Source organism: Pleurodeles waltl, chromosome 3_1, assembly GCF_031143425.1.
Source record: "Pleurodeles waltl isolate 20211129_DDA chromosome 3_1, aPleWal1.hap1.20221129, whole genome shotgun sequence".
Lineage (NCBI taxonomy): Eukaryota > Metazoa > Chordata > Amphibia > Caudata > Salamandridae > Pleurodeles > Pleurodeles waltl.
This window is the reverse complement of record NC_090440.1, coordinates 997,981,144-998,007,647: the sequence shown is the minus strand read 5'-3', so window position 1 is coordinate 998,007,647 and position 26,504 is coordinate 997,981,144. Positions and strand designations below refer to the sequence as shown.

The window sequence follows — 26,504 nt, the reverse complement described above, 5'->3', positions numbered from 1 at the left end:
GGGTCCCAGAAAGGCTGCCAATCACTGATCTCCTTTGAGAAACCGGTAGTGTAGGGTATCTGGGAGTCGGCATTGGAATCTTTCAACCTAAATGTGGGTCGGGTGGAGGTAGGTCTGACAATCAGGTTCTGTAAAATGTTGCCCTTGTCCCTGGTGGGCAGGATTCCCCTGGTCAAAATGGTATTGTTGCTGCAATGCCTCTCCACGTTGCAGGGTTCGCTACATAGATCCCCTGCTGTTTCTTTGTAGAAATAAATAAGTTGGTAACAGAACTGCGGTGGCCTGGGAAATAGGTGACAGTGGGGCTCAGCACCCTCAAAAGGTCATGGTCCTGGGGGGAGGAGGGTACTGGAGTTGCCAGACTTAGAGACAACCTATATGGTTGCCCACATGCAGCACGGTTACATTGGCTGGACTCCAAGGACAATTCAGAAAAGCAGCTGTTAAAGGGCTCCTGCGCTATGGAGGACCTTCCCAAATTACTGATGCAAGGTGCTGGAGTGCCCGTGGAGGTGCCATACGCAGTAAGGTTAACATATAAACCTTGGGAAAGGACAAGTAAAGAAAGTGATTGGGAGGGCACCATATGCACCTGATATGCTAATCTGGGTGCTCCAGCCATTTTTGAAAATGGCTGCCACCATGAATGTAGACATGTGGAGGGAGGGAGGCTGTAACATTCTGGGGGACCTATACAGAGAGGGCCAATTCGTTATGAGACAGGAAGCAATGGAAATATTGGAATTGGGACCTGAATAGTACCTCCAATATCAAAACTGTCTGCTACTGTGCAAGAACAATAGCCCTCCTTTCTGTTGGAGCTGCCTTGGTCCCATACCCTCAATGCCTTCTGACCTTCTCTGGGGGATTGAGACGATATCCCATCTTTATGGGGTATTGAGGGAGGATTGCCCGCGCCAATACTAAAAATTAAAGTGGGATAGGAGGAGGCGTTAGCAATTTCACTTACGGAAGCGGACTGGGGCAAGGCGCACAGAAGTGTGCGTACTGTCTCTACAATTGCGAGGTTTAAGCTAATACAGTACAATTACATTCATCAAGGGTACCTCACTCTGAGACTCTGCACATCACATATCCTTCAAAGGAGGCAAGTTGTTTGAGATGTGTGCAGGGAGAGGCAGATTTTTTATACATTCCATGGGCTTACAGGTCCCCCGGCCCCTACTGGCTAATGATAGTGGAGAATCTTAATGAGGCCACTGGGTGGACACTGCAGCTCAGTATCAGAACACTATTGTTGGCCATGCTCCCTAGCCCAAAAGGTAAGAAAATGAGCAGGAAGTTTCTGCTCTTGAGCCTGGAGCTACGAAGAGACTTGTTGCTATGAAGTGGTTTGGCGAAGGAGTCTGCTGGGGTGGGATTTTGGCTTAGGGACATGACAGAGTGTCATTGGCGTAGGCGGTCCACATAAAACAAACAAGGTGAGATGATAGAGCGGAGGATGATCTCAGGGCATGGATGGCCATGCTGGATGAACTAAGGGACCCACCTGACTCCCAACCACCCTGACGGGTGAGGGGTGACTGATTCAAAAAGGTTCCCACTGAATGCCTGAATCTGATGAGGGTGTGAGATGTTCTGGTTCCTGGAGGATTTTGTAGGCTAGTATGATGGATGTCCCCAGTGGGGGATATTGGATAAGCTGCACTGCATGGCTGGGAAGGCCCTTGCTACACATGGATGTTTTCTTATGTTTTTGTGGGCTGTATCTAGAATGGAATGCTAGTGCTCATGAACAGCAGTTGGTGGGAGGAAGGATTGGTGGAGAATTCTTCTTTATTTGTTACTGTTAGAAATGGGGTCTCTGGTTGGCAGTCAGTTTGCACTCTTTCCAAGCAGGGACCCTCATTCTAGTCAGGACAATGGAGATACACACTTAGATAGCCCCTGCTCGCCCCCTTAGTAGCTTGGCACAAGCAGTCAGGCTTAAAGTAAAACAAAAGTCACACTCCATAGAAAACAATGTGATTGTTGTTTTTACACAAAGTACCTGGTACCCGTCAAAAATTAAGCCGCACGGGCGAGTGTGCATCAGAAAAGTCAGTGATGCGTTGATTCCTTACTTGCAAGTGAGGTTGTGCGTTGTTTCTTCACCGGTCAGGTAGGCAATGCTTCGTTTTTCTCTCCTGAAAGAGAGCGATGCATCGATTTCTGGGCGGGGCACGTTATGGAAAAACGGGCTGCGTGGGGTTTGCGTCATTTTCAACAGCCATAAGCGGGTGCTTGGGTCCTTTCTCTAGCCGCGATGGAGGTGATGCGTCGATTTCCCAGCCACGATGCAAGTGGTGCATCGTTTTTACAGCCATGTTGCAGGTGGTGCGTCGAAATGTGCCCCGCATGGCCCTCTGTGCATGGATTTCAGTCCTTGTTCTACCAGCTTCACCTTTCAAGCACTTAGGGAATGGATAGGGCACCACTTGGCAGGACAGGCGTCTCAGCAGAGAGTCCAGGTGCTGGCAGAGGAAGTCTTTGATGAGCCTGAGACTTTAAAACAGGAGGCACGCTCTGTCCAAGCCCTTGGAGATGCTTTACAAGCAGGAATATACAATAAAGTCCAGTCAGACACAGCGACTGCAGGCCAACCCAGCAAAAGTACAGTCACAGGCAAAGGGGCAGTACTCCTCCTCCAGCCCCTTAGCTCTTCGCCTTGGCAGAGGTTCCTCTTGGTTCCAAATGTAATCTGAAAATCTGGGGTTTTGGGCCTACTACTTATACCCTTTTCTGCCTTTGAAGTAGGCAAACTTCAAAGGAAAATCTTCACAAGATCCTGCCTTGCCCAGGCCTGGCTTCAGACTAACACCAGGGGGTTTGTAGACTGCATTGCAGTAGGGCAGGCACAGCCCATTCAGGTGTAAGTGACCACTCCATTCCACTCTAGCTCAGGTGGCTCATCAGGATATGCAGGCTACACCCCTGCTTCCTTTGTGCCACTGGCTAGAGTGAATTCACAAACAACCCAACTGTCAGTCTGACCTATACAGGGAATACACAAGCAGGCAGAGTCACAGAATGGTTTAAGCAAGAAAATGCCCACTTTCTAAAAGTGACAAAAGCAAACAAACACAAATGATGGACGGAATGCGGAACCAATCAAACATTCACCCCAGTCACAGATCTGGGTTTAATCCATCAATTCTTTTGCTCACCATGCCACCCCAGTTAGGACCTAGCCATATGCAAATCAGTCTTGACCCTGTTCCCCATAGGAACAGTCCAGCCCGAACTGCCAGTCCAGGTCCTCTCTGGACCGGAAACAAGCATCCTGGGACCGGTTTCAGGGTATCACCCTTCATCAGCCAGGTTAGCTTGAATCCAGTGGCATGGCGAGCCTGGGACCCACGTCTGGGCTCACCATGACACACCCCAAGCCAGGGCAGGGATGGAAGGGGAAGCCCTTCCCTTCCACCCCCGTCCCCCCTCCCCACAGTGGTGTCGAAGGAGAAATGCAAAAGCATTTCTCCTCCGATCACGTGGAGGGGGCGAGAGAGGCATGAAAGAAGAGGAAAGGCTTTTCCCTCCTTTCATGTCTCTCTCAGCATTTCTGCTGCCCGATGTGATTCGGCAGCAGCAATGCCCACTAGTCACCAGGGAGTTTTTTTTTTTTTTTATTGAATGAGGGGAGCGGTCCCTTGGGCAAAGACCGCTTCCCAGAGGGGCAATTTATTTGTAGGCCATTTCTGCCCCTCTTGGGGGCAGATCAGGCTATTATTATTAGGTCATTCTGTCCCCAAGGGGGGCAAAAACCACTATACAGCAGGGATTTTTATTTTTTTGTCTAAGTTTCACGTGAGGGGAGCGACCCCTTAGGCAAGGGTCGCTCCCATGGGGGGCAGATTTATTTTACGCCATTTCTGCTCCCCTTGGGGGCAGAAACCACAAGGCACCAGTTTTTTTTTTTTTGTTGCACCAATTTCACGCAAGGGGAGCGACACCTTAGGCAAGGGTCGCTCCCCTGGTGGGGCAAATGTATTTTAGGTCATTTCTGCTCCCCCTGGGGGCCGAACAGCTTATTTATATCAGGCTGATCTGCCCCTGGGGGAGGGTGGGGCAGAAACCACTTGGGATTGGTGTCTAGTTTTCAGAAATGTCTGGGTTTGGTAGGTTTCCGTGTATGGCTGCTGAGCCCAGGACCAAAAACGCAGATGCCCCGGCAAAAACAGGTAGTTTTGTATTTGATCATTTTGAAGCATCCTGGGACCGGTTTCAGGGTATCACCCTTCATCAGCCAGGCTAGCTTGAATCCAGTGGCATGGTGAGCCTGGGACCCACGTCTGGGCTCACCATGACACACCCCAAGCCAGGGCAGGGATGGAATGGGAAGCCCTTCCCTTCCACCCCCGTCCCCCCCTACCCCCCTGTGGTGTCGGAGGAGAAATGCAAAAGCATTTCTCCTCCGATCACGTGGAGGGGGCGAGAGAGGCATGAAAGAAGAGGAAAGGCTTTTCCCTCCTTTCATGTCTCTCTCAGCATTTCTGCTGCCCGATCGCGATGTGATTCGGCAGCAGCAATGCCCACTAGTCACCAGGGAGTTGTTTTTTTTTTTATTGAATGAGGGGAGCGGCCCCTTGGGCAAAGACCGCTTCCCAGGGGGGCAATTTATTTGTAGGCCATTTCTGCCCCTCTTGGGGGCAGATCAGGCTATTATTATTAGGTCATTCTGTCCCCAAGGGGGGCAAAAACCACTACACACCAGGGATTTTTAAGGGTCGCTCCCCTGGGGGGCAGATTTATTTTACGCCATTTCTGCCCCCCTTGGGGGCAGAAACCACTAGGCACCAGTTTTTTTTTTTTTTTTTTGCACCAATTTCACGCAAGGGGAGCAACACCTTAGGCAAGGGTCGCTCCCCTGGTGGGGCAAATGTATTTTAGGTCATTTCTGCTCCCCCTGGGGGCAGAACAGCTTATTTATATCGGGCTGATCTGCCTCTGGGGGGGGGGGGGGGGCAGAAACCACTTAGGCACTTGGGATTGGTGTGTGTGTATGTGGGAGTTTTGTTTGGGGGGGCAGCCCCTTGGGTAAGGGTCGCTCCCCATGGGGGCACATTACTGTTGGCCATATCTGCTTGGGGGCAGATCGGCCTATTTTTGGAAGTCCCATCTGCCCCAAGGGGGCAGAAAGCCCACCAGAGACCAGGGAAGATTTTTATTCAAAATAAGAGGGTGGGGGTTTGGCCATACCCCAACCCCAAACAAATGGGGTCAAAGTTGTTCTGTCCACCAGTGGGCAGGTGGGGCAATTTCCCCCGACCCACACCCCCGGGGGCGGGGCAGAAAGTCTACTAGATGCTATGGAATTTTTTAAAAAAACAATAGTGTGGTGGTGGCTACCAACCAGTATGCTTCCACCCCAACTGAAGGGGGTAACAGTCTTTCAGCTCACCTCCTGCACACTAAAACATCTTTTCCCACGGCAAGCAAGAGGACATTTGAGTATTTTGGGTTTTGATTTTACATTTGGGCCATGAGAGCTTGGCTAACTCTCAAAATCGTCCCACTTGGAATGGTGAGGGCTGCGCTTTTTGAACTTTGGGACGCTGCCATGTAGAAAAATCTACGAGACCTAGACGCATCTGAAAACTAAACATCTGGGTGAGTCCAGGGTGGTGTGCTTCACATGCACCCGCACCTTTTTCTTATCCTCAAACCTCCAACTTTGCTGGAAATCACACATTTTTCCACATTTCAGTGATGGAACCTTCCGAAATCTGCAGGAATCCACAAAATTCCTTCCACCCAGCATTGTCTCATCTATACCGATAAGAATTCTGCCCCACTTGTCAGCCTAAAATTTTTTTTTTTCTCAAACTGCCCTTTTGGACCCGCTTTGGTTCCCCCTCAATTTTGACATGTTTTTGGATCTTCCCTGTCACAGGAACTTGGCCCACCTACACAAGTGAGGTATCATTTTTATCGGGAGACTGAGGGGAACGTTGGGGGTTAGCACATTTGTCCTGGTGCGGTGATCCTACACAGAAATGTGGGAAAATGTGATTTTATTTAGCTAAATTTGAGGTCTGCTGAGGATTCTGGTTAAGAAAACACTGGGGGATCCACGCAAGTCACACCTCCCTGGACTCCCTCAGGTGTCTAGTTTTCAGAAATGTCTGGGTTTGGTAGGTTTCCGTGTATGGCTGCTGAGCCCAGGACCAAAAATGCAGGTGCCCCGGCAAAAACAGGTAGTTTTGTATTTGATAGTTTTGATGTGTCCAGATAGTGTTTTGGGGCATTTCTTTTGGTGGGCACTAGGCCTACACACGCAAGTGAGGTACCATTATTATTGGGAGACTTGGGGGGACGCTGGGTAGAAGGACATTTGTGGCTCCTCTCAGATTCAATAACTTTCTGTCACCAAAATGTGAGGAAAAGGTGTTTTTCTGGCCATATTTTGAGGTTTGCAAAATATTCTGGCTAACAGAACCTGGTGAGAGCCCCACAAGTCACCCCATCTTGGATTCCCCTAGGCGTCTAATTTAAAAAAATGCGCAGATTTGGTAGGTTTCCTTATGTGCCGGCTGAGCTGGAGGCCAAAATCCACAGCTAGGCACTTTACAAAAAACAGCTCTGTTTTCTTTGGGAAAATGTGATGTGTCCACGTTGTGTTTTGGGGCATTTCCTGTCACAGGCGCTAGGCCTACCCACACAAGTGAGGTACCATTTTTATCGGGAGACTTGGGGGAACGCTGGGTGGAAGGAAATTTGTGGCACCTCTCAGATTCCAGAACTTTCTGTCACCAACATGTGAGTAAAAGGTGTTTTTTGGCCAAATTTTGAGGTTTGCGAAGGATTCTGAGTAACAGAACCTGGTGAGAGCCCCACAGGGTGCCGGCTGAGCTAGAGGCCAAAATCTACAGCTAGGCACTTTGCAAAAAACACGTCAGATTTCAATGTAAAAATGTGATGTGTCCACGTTGTGGTTCCTGTCGCGAGCTTTAGGCCTACCTATGCAAGTGAGGTACCATTTTTATTGGGAGGATTGGGGGGACACAGAATAGGAAAACAAGTGTTATTGCCGCTTGCCTTTCTCTACATTTTTTCCTTCCAAATGTAAGACAGTCTACTTGAGACATGCCCCGTGATTCACATGCTAGTATGGGCACCCCAGAATTCAGAGATGTGCAAATAACCACTGCTTCTCAGGTCCTCATCTTGTGCCCATTTTGGAAATACAAAGGTTTTCTTGATACCTATTTTTCAGTCTTTATATTTCAGCAAATGAATTGATGTATACCCTGTATAGAATGAAAACCCATTGCTGTAGTCATGTCTAAAAATCCGTATGGAAATTGCTTGGGGAAAAAAGCGTTTTGGGACCCTCCCTTTTTCTCGGCCTCCTGTTGATGAACCACCCAAAACTCTAAAGCAGCTGCTGAAGTGAGTGGCAAACAAGTTTGGAAAAAAAGTGTTTTTTCGACTTGCCTATATCTTTGGCGTCACTTTATGAATCTTCTCAAATTTTTTTTTTAAAAGTGTGCCGGTGATTCTTGTTGTGCACATGAAGCTTTGGGGTGATCCGTCAAACATGGGCGAGAAAAAGGGAGGTAAAAAAAAAAGTGTGTTTCCCATGTTCATTCCCATATGACATTTTACCGCAACTACAGCCCGAACCGCTGGACGGAATTGCATCAAATTTGGCAGAAAGGTAACTTCCGATACGCAGATTACGCTTTTGCTTATTTAGTGTAAATCTCTAAAAGTAGTTTTCGAGATATTAAAGGGAAAATAAATATGTATATTTAGGGCCGCGGATCCTCCCAGACGGCTTCACAATTAATAAGAGCTCATGCAGAGAGCTGCAGAGCTCTGATTGGCTGCCAGTACTTCAAACCAGGAAGTGCTGGCAGCCATCTTGGGACTCTTGCTTCAGCTGAGTCACAGAACAAAAGTGAAAAAAAAGAAAAGGGGCCAGTGTAGGTACACCCTGACCCCCTAGCTCTGGTGCTGGCATGACAGAGGGACCCCACCAGGGCAAAAAAGCACTTTTATAAATACAAATGTTAGTGTGAATTTGCAACAACATTGCAAATTCAAATAAAAAAAACAAGCACAGGCCCTTGCTTGTTGGATTGAAGCCCCCAGGTGGGCCAGGTCCCAGGGGATTATTTAAAATAAAAGAGTGGGGCACCCGGGACTTCCCTCCTGGTCTTATTTCTGCCCTGGGGACCTTCACCTCCTAAGGGCTTTTTTTCATAATATGCGGGGGCCACATGCTCTCCCACGCCCTGGGAACTGCCACCTCCCCATATCTGATTACAAAAATAATGAAGGGGGTCCGTTGCCAACCCCGGCCCTTGGGACCACCACCACTCCGTGGCTATTTTAACATTGTAGGGGGGTCGCACATCAACCCTCATGGAGCCTATAATGACGCTGGGGACCACCCCCCCTCCATGGGCTAGCTCCTGCTATGTCTGGGGGTGCCCAATTCTGGGACATAGCTGTTTGCTGTGACTTGGTGGGAACTTTGACAGTTCCCACCAAATCATAGCAAACACTCCGCTTGCAGCAAGTGAGAGCTGCAAAACAGCTCTCACTTGCTGCGAGCAGAGGTTTCCTCTGTTTCCCTGCTTGCCTTGCTTTTCCAGACATGAAGCTGTATCTTTTTCAAGAGCACAGTTCTTTCTCTTTCTGCTCAGAGTACACTGAACGATCCTGGATTTGTGCTGTGCCGTGCATTCATTTAAACAATGGCTAGCTATTTTTAAAGCACTCATAACCTTCATATGCTTTAACAATTGCAATGGGATCAGTATTGTGCACAATGCGCATCCACAGGAAACCTTCTGTATCCAACAGCTCTGTTAAAATTTAATGCCATTCCAACTCTTAGACATGCTTATGCCTAGTCTTACCCCTACCTGCTTATGTGACTTCTACTCCCTCTATTGACACCTACTGTACTTCTACTTACTGCTGCTACTTTTAGTTATCCTTGGTTACTCTTATATAAACCTACCTTAATCCTATTGTCAGATGTACTTATGCCTACTTACTCATAGTTTTATTCTTATACTTATCTTACACCTACACTTATGCTTTATCTCACACATTTGCTTGCTCCTACAATTGTACTTGCTTATTCATACTCTTTCTCTTATTTACCTTTTAATAAATCTATTTACTCCCACTATTTTAGGTTTAAATCATCTTTTTGTATTTCAAAAGCTTTCATTCATATGTTTTGATAGCTAGATAGTACACCTGAGGTTAGATAATGAGAGGAAGAATGCATCAAAATTTCATTTGGGAATCCCGAGATCTAAGTTCAGGGAATGGTAGCAGGGGTTTTACAATTCCATTGTAGTAGCTGACAAGAATTCTGAATATGACCCCACTCTTACACTGTCTATGGTTTCTGTCCTGACTCTCCTGAGTTTGGTTCTGAAACTGTTCTTGAAGCTATTCTCAAACCTGGTGTTAGTTTCCTATTGAACACGGTGTCATCATAGGAGTAGCTTCAGAGTTCTTTTTATTGGAACAGATTATTCTGTTTGCTGAGAAAAGATTGGAGGAAGATCCCTAAGAGAGGACATTATCTAATATCTAACATTTTCAGAAAAGAGTAATTTAAGAGAAAATATTTTTTTTGGGGGTCTGATTCGGATGTCATACGGTTTGCTATTTCTCCTATTAGAGAATGAGATGAATCACAGGAGGAGGGGTTTTATCTCCTTTAGACTTGGTGTTGGCAGGTCACGAATAAAGAAAGACAGGATTCAGTTTGGCAATTAATATGAGCCTTTATGAATAACGGCCGGGAGGACAGCACAGCTCTAAGTCTGAAACTGCTCTCAAATTCATCAACTCAAGCAGCCCTTTTTATATACTTTTGCTACCTTGAATGCATATTATCACTTGTCATGCATTTTGATTTAAGCGCTCACGTGGTACATTGTGTCACTGCTTACGTCAGCATAAAGCCGCATTCCTCATGAGAAAGCATCTAATTACACATTTGCAGAAAAGCGAAGGTTACATATCTGTCACGTGCACATTTATTGATAAACAGCAATACCTTTTATCTCACGTTCTAAGGCTGTCTGTAGCTCCTCCTTTCCTAACTCCAGGCTTGGAACCCTCCCCAAACTGTCTAGCCTCCCTCACACAGCTGTTGACCTTCAAGCATCAAAGCTTATTATGCTCCTGTCCAGAAACTCCCTTTCCTCATTAACGTGGATTTGAAATGCGTGCCTTTCCTGTAACTATATTATTGAGTTATGATTCAAGCTTCTAGGCCTTTCTACGTGTAGCTGCTTTGTGGATAACTATGCCTTTGTCTCTCTTCTCTGTCTCCTGCACTGACCTTTTACTTGGATGCCATGAGCACTCGGGCCTGTATTCCTCTCTGTGTATATACGACTCTGCACGTTTTCCTCCCAACTCATGCATTAGCAAAAATGGGCCTTCTCTTTCCATATTTTCAGTAACAGACTCAAATTCAAGTTTGCTAAGTGATCAACAAACAATAGCAGACTGGAAGACTGGATGCATTTTCTGAGCCTTAATGACAATTCTTAATAGGCACTGCTTCAGCTGAGCTTATTCAGTACTCTGCAGTTCTTAAAACGTGCAATCTCAATGGGTTTCCCTGGGGAAAAGGCTGTTACCTAGGTATACCCATGCTTTATTTAACCTGGCAGCATTAGTAATGTCTTCATTACTGACCATCTTAGAGTACCACTTAAACACAGGTTACAGGATGGCATGAATAATCCCAGCTAGAGCAAGCAAACTAGTATAGACACAGGGGTCCAGTCTCTGTGGTTTCCGGTTATTCGTTAGCAGCATTCCTGGATTGGTATGACTGAATTTTCACCTGCTAGGAAGAACAAGTGAGTTGACATGCGCTTTGATGGACAGAGACTGTTTAGAGAAAAGGCCGGTGAATCTCTGAGAGATTCAGAGTCAGGCTGCTGTACTACTAGAGCCCTAGGACTTTTCTCTCCTGCTTGAAGTCGTCACAGGCAGTGTAGAGGGGTTCAGATGTTATGTTCATCAATTTTAGCAACACCAGACAAAGCAGCAAGTACCACAACGCTTCTTGCACTTTCAAGGGCCATGGTACGAGCAGAGATAGTCAGGGAAAGGATCTTCTGTGTTCTTTACACCACCATATTCTAAGCCTCTTTGATTTCTCGCCCTATACCGATAGGTGGTTGGTTAGCAGGATCTCTTTCAAGATGATAGGAGATTACCTCTGATAGTGGATCTTTCAGATTGTCAGGCATGGATGCAGTTTGAAGTTTTTTTTAGCAACCATCCCATCCATTCTTCTCTTCTCTTCATCCGCTCCCTCCTTACAAACATCTTGATGGAGATATCAGCTCTTTTAGAGAAAGTTGTCATCAAAGTGCTCCCACCTCTCAGAGTGGCAGGTACTGATATTATGTTGACCCAGAGGAAAGTCCTTCTGGCTTTGCAAAACTAGAAGTGGATTGTGCCTCTGGTTCTCCAGGGTGAATTTTTCCATATCCGATTAATAGAGGGAAAAAGTCGTTCTTGTTGTTTGATGTGGGGGACCTTCATTTCCAATTCAAGGCTTTGCCCTTTGGCTACTCATTGGCTGGAGAGTCCTCAAAAGGTTATTGCTGTGATTTTGGTCCTTCTAAGTAGAGCTTTTGAAGAGGCTAATCTGTATCTAGAGGTCTGGCTAGTGAGAGCAGTCTTACAAGCTTTAATGATGAAAGAGTTGGAAGATCCAACCACTTTTTGTGAGATGAGCCTTTAGGAAAATTGCCAGAAATCTCTTTTAAAACCAGCTCAATCAATTTATAGGGGTTGTTATAAACATTCATTTTATATGGGCATTTCCACCACAGGAGTGTGTTCCCAATAAATGTACATACATACCCACATTAATACACTACTGACGGTCACCAGTAGCTATTTATAGTTAGGACCTAGTTTTCATAGGAAAAGTTTTTTTTTTGGCAATAAGTTTGGCACCATTTGAAGAATCTTCATGAAATTTTCAAAATGAGTACGGCACTCACTCCAGCTTCTTTCTTGGAAATTTTGAGGGTGATTCTTCGAGCCTGGACTGAGAAAAAGTGGCAGGAAGCTAGATCTTGGTGCCCAGATTGTGCTATTTCTTATTTGGTGTAAATCTGTTCAGTAGTTTTCTAGTTATTAAAAGTTATGAAAAATAGCGCTATCTAGGGACGTTGAGGCTCAACGGATCTCAGAGATTTCATGGTGGGATCTGATTGGCTGCCACCTTTCAACCAGGAAGTTTTGGCAGCCAATTTTGGGACTGGGTTGAAAAAAACAAAAGTCAAAAAATAATTGGTACTGGGGTCCCAGTGTGACTTCACCAGGGCAAAAAAGCATTTTCTTTTTTAATTTTTGGTGAAATTCACAGAGGATCCTCGAATCCAGAAAAAAAAAAAAAACACAAGCACGGTCTCCAGCACTTCTTCAGTATAGCCCAGGGCAGGCCAGGTCCCAGAGTCATTCGCTAAAATTAACCAAAAAAAGGGAGGGGGCCCCTCCTAGGCTTTATTGAGTCCTGCGGACCACCACCTCCCCAGGGCTTTATTACTATAGTGGAGGGGGCTATGCGGACCCCCTTCCACAGACTCAAAGAAACCCTTGAGGCTGCCACCTCCCCGGGGCTTGATTTATGAAAATGGAGGGGATCTACGTGGACCCCCCCCCCCTCTTGGAGCCGTTTGAAGCACCAGGAGCCACCACTTCCCTGGGGCTAAATTGAAAGCATTAAAGGGGGGGCCTTGTGGACCCCCAGGCACCACCACCACCTGACCAGGGCCTATGAATGAAGTAATAGAGAGAGGGAGGGGGCCGCACGTCCCTGTTTCCTGGGCCATATATGGCCCTGGGGACAACCACCTCCCTAGGGCCAACCCATGCAAATTAAAGGAGGGGGGCCACGTGGACCCCTCTCCTGGAGCCATTAATGGCACTGGGGACTCCCATCCCCCAAGGCTGGCTTCTGCCATCTCCCGAGGTGCCCACCATTGGATATAGCAGTTTGCTTTCCCTTGGCAGGAGCTGTCACAGCTCTTACCAAGCGAGAGCAAACACTAACTCTGCTCCCAGCAAGAGGGAGCTGTAAAACTGCTCCCAGTTGCTGGTAGCAGAGTTTTTATCTGCTTCTCTGCCCACTGTCATGCAGGCAGGCAAAAAGATTAAAGGATTGCTCCTGCACACAGGGAACTGCATGTCTTTCAGCTCCCTATGTGCAGGAGCAATGCCAGCTCCTGGAGGATGCAAGGACCCGGCTGTGACTGTGGGGACATTCGTCTCCCACGTGGTCCCCCATCATTGCACCCTGGATGCCCTGTGTGGGGCCAGGGCGACCCGGTGGAAGTGGCCAGGCCCTGGGGATGGGATCCCCAGGCCAAAAATGGCCTGGGGAGGTGGGCTGTGTGGCCCCCTTCCGGTATTAGTAATCAGCTTGCCCGTGGGATTGGGCCCTTGGGGCCAAAATCAGCCCAGGGAGGAGGGCACACTGCCCCTTCCCCCTAGTAATAATTGTCTGGGGCTAAAATGGGCATGGGGAGGGGGCAGCGTGGCCCCCCCCCCCCTCCTCCTTTTAGTGATTGGCCCACCCCAGTGAAGTGAGATCCCAGACCCAAAATCAGCCCAGGGAGGGGGGCCACATGGCCACCTCCCCTAATAGTAATTGGCCTGACCCCGGGGATGGCCCGGGAGGGGGATGGCATGGCCCCCTTCCCCTTTTTAGTAGTTGGCCAGGCCCCGTGGTTGGGGGCTCTGCAGCCCAAATCAGGCAGGGAGGGGGGCACTAATGAAATCTTCTATTACATAATTGATAATATCACTGTAGCATTTGCATAAAAATTGTTGAGGAGAAAATTGTGCATGGCAGGGGGCACGAGTTATAGTTACCTTAGGGTGCAAATTATATTTCCTGGAGATAACTATAACTGCTGAATTTCTATGGTTTATTCAAGTAAAATGTGAACCTCACTATAACGTCCCTGTAACCTTTGCTCTTTTCCTGTAACCTTTGTTCTTTTTAGTGAATTATATATATATATATATATATATATATATATATATATATATATATATATATATATATATATATGTATATATATGGCAGTCGGCAATAGGTAGGTATAGTTAGGACCTAGTTTCCGTAGGAAAAACATTTATTAACTTGGCTATATCTTTGGCCCTGTTTGATGAATCTTCATGACATTTTCCAAAAAAACTGTTAAATTGGGTCTGGATATGCATGGTAAGTTTCAGGGTGGTCTGTCAACCTGGGGCAGAGAAAAAGGAGGATCACAAAAGTGCATTTCCCATGTTAATTCCCAGAAAGACTTTAGACACAACTACAGCCCGAATTACTGGACAGAGTTACACCAAATGTGGCAGAAAGGTACTTCTTGGTACAGAAAACATGTTTTTTATTATTTGGGGTAAATCCATTCAGTAGTTTTTAAGAAATTAAAGGAAATCCAAGTTTGTACATCTAGGGTCTCGACAAATTTGCAATATTTCCTATCTCGTGCAGAGATCTGATTTGCTGCCAATACTTCAACCAGGAATTGTAAGAAAAAATAAAAGGGGGTGGGGTACAAATACCCTAACCCCCTACCTTTGGTCCTGGGGTCCCCCTGGGACCCTGCCAGGGCAAAAAAGCTTTTTTGTTTTTGAATTTATGATGAAATTTGCAGAGATCCACAAATTTTACAGTAAATTCAACAAAAAGAAAACAAGTGCAGTCTCCTGTGCTTGTTTTTAATGTAGCCACCCTGGTAGGCCAGGTCAGAAGATATGCACATTTTATTTTTTTAAATTGAGAGTGCGCACCAGCCCTCCTTCAGAGGGTTTTTTATGCCCCAGGGACACCACCCCAGAAGTTAGTGTTTGATTTTTCATGGCGGGAGCTGTCACAGCTCCCACCAAGCAAAAGCAAACACTAACCCCTCTCCCAGCAAGTGGGAGTGTGAAAACTGCTCCTGATTGCTGTAAGCAGAGTTTTCATCTGTTTCCCTGTCCGCTGACAAGCAGGCAGGGAATCAGATGACATATTGCTCCTGCACGCAGGGAGCTGCACATTTAGCACCTCCCTGCGTACAGGAGCAATGTTGTCACCCGCCGGAAGGAGGGGAGCCGGCAGGGACCCTGGGGTCCTTGATGCTCCCCCCGCAGTCCCCAGCCTCCTCTTGGATAAATACATGGCACAATGGTCATTTCATAGAAATTAAACCTCAACAGGAAATACTTCTTTAAAGCACTAATCATCCTAGCTTCTTGTGCACGGCCAAGGGAAAGTGTGTTTTTCCTTTTAAAATAGTATGCCTAACTACAAATTGCACCTTCGCCATGCACTGCTAACTATCCCATATATTACATCACTCATAACATCTACAATTACATCATTGATATCACTGCAAGATTTGCAGTAAAATTATTGATGATAAACATATGCATGGCGAGGGCACTTGTTATAGTTCTTGAAATAACTGCAAATAAAACTGCTTTCTATGTTCTATGGTTTTGTATGTTTGATATGTGATCCTAACTATAACGTCCCTGAAACCTTTGTTTTTTTTAAGTGAATTTCTTTGTTTTTTAATACTGTTTCCTAGCTAAGCTGTAACGTCCCTGTAGCCTCTGTTTTTTCCAGGTGAAATATATATATATATATATATATATATATATATATATATATATATATATATATATGTCCGATGGCATGTGTAGCTGCAGATACACATACTATGCATATCCATTCCGAGATCTAGTGTTGGGCTCGGAGTGCTACAATTTGTTTTTCTTCGAAGAAGCCTTTTTGGAGTCATGGGATCGAGTGACTCCTCCCTTTGGTTCCATTGCGCATGGGCATCAACTCCATTGTTAGATTGTTTTATTTCTGCCGTCGGGTCCGGACGAGTTTCTTCTCGCTCTGAGATTTCGATTTGGAAAACTTTAGAAAACCTTCCTTTTCGTCTGTATTGTTTCGATTGTGTTCTCCATCTAGCATCGAACCGGTAGTACTGTTGGAAAATCACTTTGTTCGCCCTTCAGGGCGCGCATCCAACTCCGGCCTATTCGGGCCTACCGTGTGGAGAGCCTGATGGATCAGACCCCATTCCGATTCTGCCCTTCGTGCCACGCGAACTACCCATATACAGACCAGCATTTGGTTTGCAACTAGTGCTTTTCTCCAGACCAATGGGAGGAAAATTGTGAGGCCTGCCGATCGTTTCGATAAAAAAAGACTCTCAGAGATTGAAGAGCTCGAAGACTTAAAATGGCGTCAAAAGTCGGTGGACATCTTGACATCCCTGAAGAAGAGCAGGCGCAGACAGCAGTCTCCATCCGAGACACAGACTCCGACCAGGAATCTGAATAGGACAGACCCATCACAGATGGCCAGCATGTGAGTACATCTGCCCCTGCACCCCCACACAAGAAACATCCTAAGGCCTTTGGTACACCACTGCCGGAAGGCCATGGTTCGGCCCGAAAAAAGACTGTCGGCGACCGACCTTCGGGATCGGCGCCGAAAAAGGCCACTCCTCCATCCACTTCGGAGTCGAGTAAAACTATAAAGGGCTCCATTTTGCACTTCAGCAGGAAACCCCAAGTTTTGGAGTCAAAAATTAGAAAGTCAGCTTCTGAGCCGAGACCTTCCACAACATTTTCAGTACAGAAAAAAACAACACACTTCGTAACCAAAAAAGACATCATATACAAAGGAGCGAGGACTTTCCAAAACATTAAGAGAAAGCCATAAAACCTCTGAGGAAGAGTCAGACATTGAGCCCATTCTGCAAATGATGGATGAGAGACAATCTAGAATACACATCCATAAAGAGACAGGAAGGATTATTACAGCACCTCCTTTAAAAACAAAAAAAGAAAGCTGGCATTCCAAGAGGAACTGGACACTGTACAGCCACCAGCAAAGGTGCAAAAGCAAAAGGAGAAGACTATACCTCCTCATTCTTCTCCTCCTCATTCTCCACAGCTATTTGTCTTCCCCACACCAGCCCTCCACCAATGCCTTCTCCAACACACTCTTTTTATTCACAAGAAGACATAGTAGATCCATGGCACCTTTATGATCCTGATCCAATCCTAGATTATGAACCTGATACTTACCCATCCAAACCATCTCCATCTGAGGATACCACAGTATACAACCAGGTCAAAGTCGGGGCTGCAGCTTATCATGGGTTAACAATGCACTCTGAGCCATTGGAAGAAGATTTTTTATTTAATACATTATCTTCAACACATTCTAGGTACCAATGCCTCCCAATGTTACCGGGCATGGTAAAACACACAGACCACATATTTAGTGAGCCTGTGGAATCTAGAATCATCACACCTAGAATAGAGAAGAAATATAAGCCTGCACCCTCTGACCCAGATTATATTATTCATCAGGTGCCTCCAGATTCAGTGGTGGTTAGTGGAGCAAGAAAGGGGGCAAACAGCTAGTCTTCAGGAGATGCACCCCCTCCTGATAAAGAGAGCAGAAAATATGACGCTGCAGGGAAAATAGTTGCTTCCCAAGCAGCAAATCAATGGAGTATAGCTAACTCTCAAGCACTGCCAGCCTGCTACGATAGAGCACATTGGGATGAGATACACGATATTATATAGCATCTCCCAAAAGAACACCAAAAGCGGGCACAACAAGTGGTAGAGGAAGGGCAAGCCATTAGTAACAATCACATAAGATCTGCCCTTAATGCTGCTGATACAGCTGCAAGGAGCGTTAACACAGCCATTACAATCAGAAGACATTCATGGCTATGCTCCTCTGGTTTCAAATCAGAAATTCAACAGGCTGTGTTAAATATGCCTTTTGATAAAAAGCACCTCTTTGGCCAGAAGTGGACACTACAATCGAGAAATTACGAAAAGACTCTGATACAGCAAAAGCAATGGGTGCTCTGTACACCACACCATACACAGGGTCATTTCGTGAGCCTCAGTTTCAAGGAGGTTTCAGAGCACAATCCTCTGAAAAACAAAGCAATCATATCAAACCCAGTACCAGAGAGGTGAGTTTAGAGGAACATACAGAGGTCAATACTCTAGAAATAGAGGTAAATTCCAAACCTCCAAACATCCAGCTACACAACCAAAGCAGTGACTTCCTTCACTCCTTTCCACTCCACACATCTCTTGTGGGGGGAAGACTACAGCAGTTCCAGTCTCATTGGCAAAATATCACCACAGATGATTGGGTATTATCAATTATCCGCAATGGCTATTGCCTAGAATTGATAAACACCCTTCCGAATATTCCACCAAGGTATCACAAATTATCCCCAGAACATTCAGTTCTGTTACAACAAGAGGTTCAATCTCTACTACTCATTCGTACACAATGCCAAAAACATACACGTTACGTGATAGAAACTCTGCACACACTAGGATTTTCTATAAACTACCAAAAATCACACCTTCAACCAGCACAAGTACAACTGTATCTAGGTGCTATCCTAAATACTCAACTAGCTCTAGCGTATCCAAATACACAAAGGATACAAGCTTTCCAAAATCTAATTCCACTTACACAGCCAAATAAACAATACACTGTAAGATTTATCGTGAAGATTTTAGGAACAATGGCATCTTGCATGGCACTAGTCCCACATGCAAGATTAAATATGAGGCCCTTACAACAGTGCCTTGCACAACAATGGTCACAGGCACACTGTCAACTTCAAAATCTAGTGTTGATGGACCGCCAAACACATCTGTCCCTTCAATGGTGGAATCGCAGCAGTTTAATGAAGGGGCAATCGTTTAAAGACCCTGTGCCTCAGACCATGATTACATCAGATGCATCAATGATTGGTTGGGGAGCTCACCTAAACAATCACACCATTCAAGGGCAATGGGATGTCAAAAAGAAACAGCTACACATAAACCACTTAGAATTATTAGCTGTATTCCTTGCCCTAAAAGCATTTCAACCTCTTCTCAAACAAAATAATGTTCTCATAAAGACAGACAACATGACAACCATGTATTATCTCAACAAACATGGAGGTACACATTCATCTCAACTATCCCTTCTAGCCCAAACAATTTGGAAATTGGCAGTTCACAATCAAATTAACCTAATAGCACAATACATTCCAGGAATAGACAATCAGTTGGCAAATGTCCTCAGCAGAAATCACCAACAAACACACAAATTGGAGATTCACCCCGAAGTACTTCAAAAGTACTTTCAAAGGTGGGGAACACCAAACATAGATCTATTCGCAACAAGCGAAAACACACAATGCCAAAACTTTGCATCCAGACACCAACATCCCCTATCCATGGATCAATTGGTCAGGGATATTTGCTTACGCTTTTCCCCCTCGCCCACTCCTCCCATTTCTGGTCAACAAGTTATGTCAGACTTAACTCAACATGATACTCATAGCACCAACATGGGCACCTCAGCCTTGGTACACGACACTACTAGACCTATCTGTAGTACCTCACTCCAAACTCCCAAACAGACCGGATTTGTTAACACAAAACAAAGGTCAAATCAGACATCCAAACCCCAATGCTCTCAATCTAGTGATTTGGCTCCTGAAGTCATAGAATTTGGATACTTAAATCTTCCATCTGAATGTATGGAAGTAATTAAACAAGCACGAAAACCCACTACTAGACAGTGCAAGTGGAAGAGATTTGTCTAGTATTGTCAATCTAAGACCATAGATCCACTTACAGCATCTATACAAGATATTGTATGTTGTTTACTTCATTTACAGAAAACAAATTTAGCTTTTTCTGCCATTAAAATACACCTTACTGCAATTTCTGCATACTTAAAAACTATTAAACATACTTCTTTATTCAGAGTTCCTGTTATCAAAGCCTTCATGGAGGGATTAAAACGCATCATCCCACCCAGAACACTACCAGTTCCATCATGGAATTTAAATATTGTACTTACAAGACTCTGGGACCACCTTTTGAACCCATGCACTCTTGCCAAATTCAATTTTTAACATGGAAGGTTGCCTTCCTTGTGGCTATTACTTCTTTAAGAAGAGTTAATGAAATACAACCATTCACTCTTGAAGATCCTTTTTGCCAAGTACACAAACATAAGGTTGTATTAAGAACAAATCCAACATTTCTACCAAAGGTAGTATCTCCTTTTCTCATCAATCAAACAGTGGAATTGCCAGTCGTCTTTCCACAGCCAGATTCTGTGGCAGAAAGACCTCTTCATACCTGAGATCTAAAAAGAGCTCTTGTGTACTATATAGACAGAACTAAACAGTTTAGGAAAACAAAGCAACTTTTTGTTGCTTTCCAACAACCACATACAGGCAATCCTATATCAGAACAAGGTTTAGCTAGATGGATTGTTAGATGTATACAAACATGTTATGTCAAAGCAAAAAGACAGCTTTTAATCATCACTCCTAAAGCACATTCTACAAGAAAGAAGTTTGCAACAATGGCTTTTTTAGGAAACATACCAATGGTTAATATATATGTAAAGCAGCTACATGGTCAACCCCTCATACATTTACTAAACACTACTGTGTTGATGTTTTCTCACAACAACAAGCCACTGTAGGACAAGCTGTCTTGAGAACATCATTTCAAACAACTTCAACTCCTACACCGCTTTTTTGGGAGAACTAACTGCTTTGTAGTATATGCATAGCATTTGTATCTGCAGCTACAAATGCCGTCAAACAGAAAATGTCACTTATCCAGTGTGCATCTGTTCATGGCATGGAGTGCTGCAGATTCACATGCACCCTCCCTCCTCCCCGGAAGTCTGTAGTTGTTTAAGTTAATAACATTTGTACATAGGTATATAAATGTACATGTGCATGGACTTCTCTTTTCTCTTATACACTCTATCACTCCTTTCTTCACCCTCTGTGGGAAAACAATCTAACAATGGAGTTGATGCCCATGCGCGATGGAATCGAAGGGAGGAGTCACTCGATCCCGTGACTCTGAAAAGACTTCTTCGAAGAAAAAGAACTTGTAACACTCCGAGCCCAACACTAGATGTTGGAATGGATATCCATAGCATGTGAATCTGCAGCACTACATGCCACGAACAGATGTACACTGGGTAAGTGACATTTTCCATATATGTATGTGTATATATAATATAAATCTTGCTTTCGGAGGGGTCTCTGTTGTCACTGGAATCAGTTCTGTAGGAAATAAGAGGACAAGAACTGTCTACTCTTTGGTCACAGTGCACATAAATCAAACTTGTTAGGTTTTTGCAATGTTATGTTGTAAATTGTAAAACCCATCAAATTTGATTTGTTTCCACTAAGTGATTAATTTGTAAATAAAAATATGCTGGTGCTGAAAGCTGACACACGCGGCTACTGCAATTAAATGTGCAAGTACAGAATACTGAGGCAGCGGTAATCCTAAAGCCATCTTGGCCCTCTTTAATCCATTTACAGCCTCTCCCTGCCCCTTCAGCTCACTCTTGCAAGGTTTCTGCTTACTCCCAATATGGAGCTTTTCCGTCCTTCTCTTCCTTCGTCGTTCCCATATGTGTCTTTTGGTCGCATTAAATGCCTGATGCAGAAAACTAAGTGCCGGCCCTCAAAAATAAGGGGGAGATTTAAGCAAAGTGATGCTGCCCCTAGCATCCTCCTAACGCCACCATGTGTGCACTGTATCTAATATGCGGCGCACCATGGTAGAGAGTAGGGGGCAATAGCATCATTATGTGTGACGCTATTGATGTACTGTACAGGGTTAGTACCAGAATGTTGGCGCTAACCCTGAACAGTACATAGGGGCCCATTGTAAACAATGGTGTGCCCCCTTTTAACACCTGCTCTGATCAGGTGTTAAAAGTGCCAAAAATATGACGCAAAGAAATCTCTTAGATTTGTTTGTGTCATTTTTTGGCCCACTTAACGGGGACACGCCCTTTGCATACATTATGCATGGTGCATGCATAATGTAGCGCAAAGGGTTACAAAGTGGCGCAATGCATTGCGCCACTTTGTAAATATGGTGCGGGGAAAAGGCCACCTTAGCTTAAAAAAATGAAGCTAAGGCAGTGCTAAAGTGGCGCTAGGCCCTCTTAAATCATGGCATAAGTGCCAGTGCCCCCACTGGAAACCACTGTCTCAAATTAAGCATTGCTTCCACTGTATTTTTCTTTCACAACACCATACAGCTAACAAAGCTGCACAGTAGTATGAAAGAGAAAGACTTGCAGTGGAAACGAATCAAACATTATGGGTTTTACTATTTACATTGTAACACTGCAAAAACCTAACAAGTTTGAATTATTTGCACTGGGATTTTTCCTCTTTCATACTACTGTACGGCTCCATTCTAAAGACATTACGTTTAGAACAGAGCTGTATTGTAGTATGAAAAATAAAGAATCACAGTGCAAATAAATTAAACTTGTTAGGTTTTTGTAATGTGCATCTGCGGCCCTAGTAACCCATGTAGGAATGCCATTTGGGGGAGTTATGGAAACCACACCTGTCAGCGTCTGGAATGGTTTGTGCCAGCGATTGATGTCTTGCCTAATAAATAAAGAGCGTGGCCGCTTAGGCAGGGACAGACACAATCAGGACAGTGATGGCGTGGTATTGCTGTCCGTGTTCTTCAACTACTCAGGAAAAGCAGATAATGATAAAATCACATACTAGCCAACTTCTAAGAGGTAAGTGGGAGGTTTAAAAAAAAGAATCGGAAGAATGTATTTCTCCCTTTGAAAGAATATTTTCATTGTATTTATTCTACGCCTTTTCAGGGGTAGTAAGCGGTATAAACATACAATTTAAACCTAGTAGCTAGTTTGGTACCTGCATTTGTTGCACCTTTTGTAAATAAAGTACTGCTATCACAATTCATAAATGTATCTGTGAAGAACGAGTGGGTTTTGCGATTTTTTTTTTTTTTAAGAAAACCTGCTCTGTAGAACAAAATGTAGGTTTAGCAGCATTGCTGTATCAAATTATAAAATATAATCTGGGCATGTGATTAGTTTTCAGGTTGTCAGTGTCCCAAGCACTGGCTTAATCCCGATGCTGAAAGAATAATAACATTAGCAGGTAAAAATATTCCGTTTATTTGCCAGCAGAACGTCTCTATTGACTCATATTCAGTGTTCATGTTGTAAGTAAACGAAAGGGAAATGTGTATAGTTTATGTGGGAGGGCAGTGGTGGTCTCGCTGGGTGAACACAGTTAAGTTCTTCGAAGAAATTTCCCTGATATGTAAAGCAGTCCTTTATTTGTTAATTTAACCAGACCGGGTAACCGAATTCTAGCATTTTTATATCAATCGCAGAAAGAACAACACTCCTGTATAAGCCACACAACAGCTAAACGCAAACATGCACACACAATAGAAGCAGTGTTACTACAGCATTCCTTGTTAAAAAACAACTTTTAAAATCTCCTTTCAGAGTCTCTGGGTCTGCGCAGTAAAGTCTTAAGGGAAATTGAGAAACTCAGGAGTCTCAAGTTGCAGTCGGTTTCTGCTGCTGTTCCAGATGAATTCCTGTGCCCAATAACGCGCGAGCTAATGAAAGATCCTGTCATTGCATCAGGTACAGCACATCTTTGCATTAATCCTCTTAAGTTTACCAGCGTAAATTCATATTTTGTGGTGTGATCGTTAATGCGGGGGACCTCTCATTTCTCCCTAAAGCGTCCAGCTGTTTGCCAGCTGGGCCTCACCGTACGGGAAGCCTCCAAGTGGCGGGCAGAGTTTGCAAACCAGAGTGGGAGCTGAGGGTTTCACGTGTTAGGCCAGAGGGGGAGAGTTACCACGCAATGTAATGTTACTTTATAGCTCGTCCTGGACTTTGTTTACATCCTATGACTGTTTATAAAGTGTGTTAGTCATGACCAACAAAAGAGGCCAATTCTATGGAATTTGAAACCGAATAACATCAGTTATTAAGGGTAGGTTCCATAATTTCAAGCATGACTTAAATTCCTATCACTATGAAAGCAAGATTTTGTGCAGTGATCAGAATTCCAACCTAGAGACGCGAACAGCGAAGATTTTGTGCAGTGATCAGAATTCCAACCTAGAGACGCGAACAGCGAAGCCCCAAAATAGGCGACACAAGCGTAATTTAGTACTTTAGTGCCAATTCTGCATGCTACGCCTCATTTCTAAGTAAAAACCTAGGTATAAGGGTATTTACTGCAACAATGAATACCTTATCTAGGGGTAATAGTGTTTGTCATGTACAGAATACATCCGCCTCTATCCTGACCACTTGTAATCAGGTCCGACGTAGCAGCTACAGTACTGTTTCATTTATCTGTGTCCAGCTATAATTGCACCTAGGCCCATCTCGCAGAGTTCAGCACTTTGAGTCACACGACTCTGATAAAACCTAGGGGTGTGTGGAAAAAGTGTCTCTGAGTAATGAAGTGTTCCAAAAGTGCAGGTTTATGCAAATACAGTGAAAAAATGAATAGGAAGGCAAAAGCAATTACTCTTGGCCATTTATACTCCTGTGACGAGTGCCCTGGTTTTAACAATCTCAGCACAAACATCTGTTTGGGGAACGATCACATTTACAAGTAGTGAGAGGCTTATTGCTTCTCGTAATTAGTGTATGCGATAACGCCTACCCATCTGATAGATTTCAACAGGTCAGATGTGCCAGAATTTACATGGGAAAAATAGGCCTGTTCAGTGGCGTAACTAAACTGGATGGCCCAACCGCAAAGAACATGGAGCGGTCCCCCCTCTGGACTCACTCAGGCCAGGTTTTGTGCTGACGGGCTCCCTGGAGCTTGCCCAATCCCCCCCATCCTACCCCTCCATGCTGCAGAACTGCAGGGATTGCGGGAGCCTTTGTTACACCACTGGGCCTCATAGAGAAAGGGCTGTGCACATTTTGGTGCAATAACCACCAAAATATACATGTTAAGTCTCATTTTGCTGGTAAAACATGTGATGAGTGCTAATGTCATGCCCAGTGAATTCCAACCCTCAAACCAGGTACAAAGTCCTTTCTTGTCCAGATATCCAAGTGGAATCAGGCACATCTATTGTGTAAAAAATGATACCTTACACGATCTCTAAAAAAGCAGTAGACATTTTTTGGTTGCCAAGCCTAGATTGTATTTGACAGACTTCTCAGTTTGTGTTCCCATTGAGAGTATTTGCATTGTTTGAGATTTTAGTTTTAACTCTGCTGCCTCATAGGCCTGACAGCATACTGTTACATTTAGCTGATACCTTTCAAGATACTCTTCCTTATAGCGGTCACAACCACCTGAAGACTGAGATAGAGATGATCCATTTCTTCTGAACAATCAGTGTTCCATGGGAAAAATGATGCCCCCAGACCATTTTCTATTCATACTCATTCCTGTTTCTAGAGGTGGACCACTAAAGTTTCTCACTTAGTTGAGCCAGTAATGAGTTTAAGTTTTGCCTCACTTATAGAGACCAAGCATCAACCAACCAGTGACCACTTTGTACTTAAGCATGCAACCAGCTTTAAAAACACATTTTTGTTGCACCAAATTGGTCACTGTTGTAGGAGTACTCCTGGAGCTTATTTTGGTTCTTTGGTGAGCTGGTGTGGGAGGGCAGGACCTGGTTTTCCAAGGGCTCAGAATGGTGGACTAGCAGGGAATTTGGACTATCGGAGCAGCTACTTTGCTGGAAAGAGGAACTGTGCTGGGGACGTGTGCCCTGCAAGGTGGCCTCTGGGCAACTTCCCTTTTGAAAAGTGGGACAAGAGCACTCACTGTCTCTTGGTTCTGGTGGAGCATGCAGAAGTAGTTGCAGAGCGACTAGAAAACCACTCAGCAGGTAGCAAAATGCTGGCTCGACTGCTGTGGAATTGCAAAATTAACATGGAAAGGCCAGCCCCTCCCCGACTCCTGTCCTGGATGCTGGCAGATGAACATGAAAACTGCCATACCACAAGACAGTAAGGTTGATGGTAAGGCAATAATATTCCTTTAACCATCACATTATTATTATTTCTATCAGGGTAGCCTTGAGTGGGACTCTAACCGTAGACTATTTTAATCTCTCAAGCTTTTGCGTGCCTAAATTTAAATACCCCATGCTGCCACTTGTTGGTAGAGCCTCCCAAAGCACTAAGATGTGTGTCGGATGCGGCAAAAGGCCAATGATGAAGCATGATATAAATTGTGGGTGAGAGCTGTTTTTCCTTACTTAAAAGGTGATCTCCTTCTTCTCAGTCAACTCATACTCACAACTCATTTTATGTGTTAAATAGCACAAAGGAAACCTGAAAGTGGGTCGCTGTTAAAGCAGATGCTGTCTGCACCTGGGGGTATGGAGGACACCGACTTGCATGCAAATCATCCATTAAGACCTAAGACACTGTACCTTGATAGATGGATGGACAGGGGGGCAAGCAACAGTGAAGGTCTGTGATTGTTTGGAGTGATTTTGTGGAATACCCCACCATGGAATCTACTAAATGAATGTATCTCTTAAATCCATGCTGGTGAATTACTTAAATCCATGCTGGTAAATGGCATCTA

The 26,504-nt window shown here is 44.7% G+C and overlaps 1 protein-coding gene across 1 annotated transcript in view; it reads left to right on the top strand.

The window, feature by feature from the left end:
* Positions 1 to 26,504, top strand: part of WDSUB1 (WD repeat, sterile alpha motif and U-box domain containing 1) — a 357,702-nt gene that overhangs the window by 300,775 nt on the left and 30,423 nt on the right. The window contains exon 10 of the mRNA XM_069224186.1: positions 23,417 to 23,560. Within this exon, the coding sequence (XP_069080287.1) occupies positions 23,417 to 23,560 (144 nt within the window). The remainder of the gene's footprint in view (positions 1 to 23,416; positions 23,561 to 26,504) is intronic.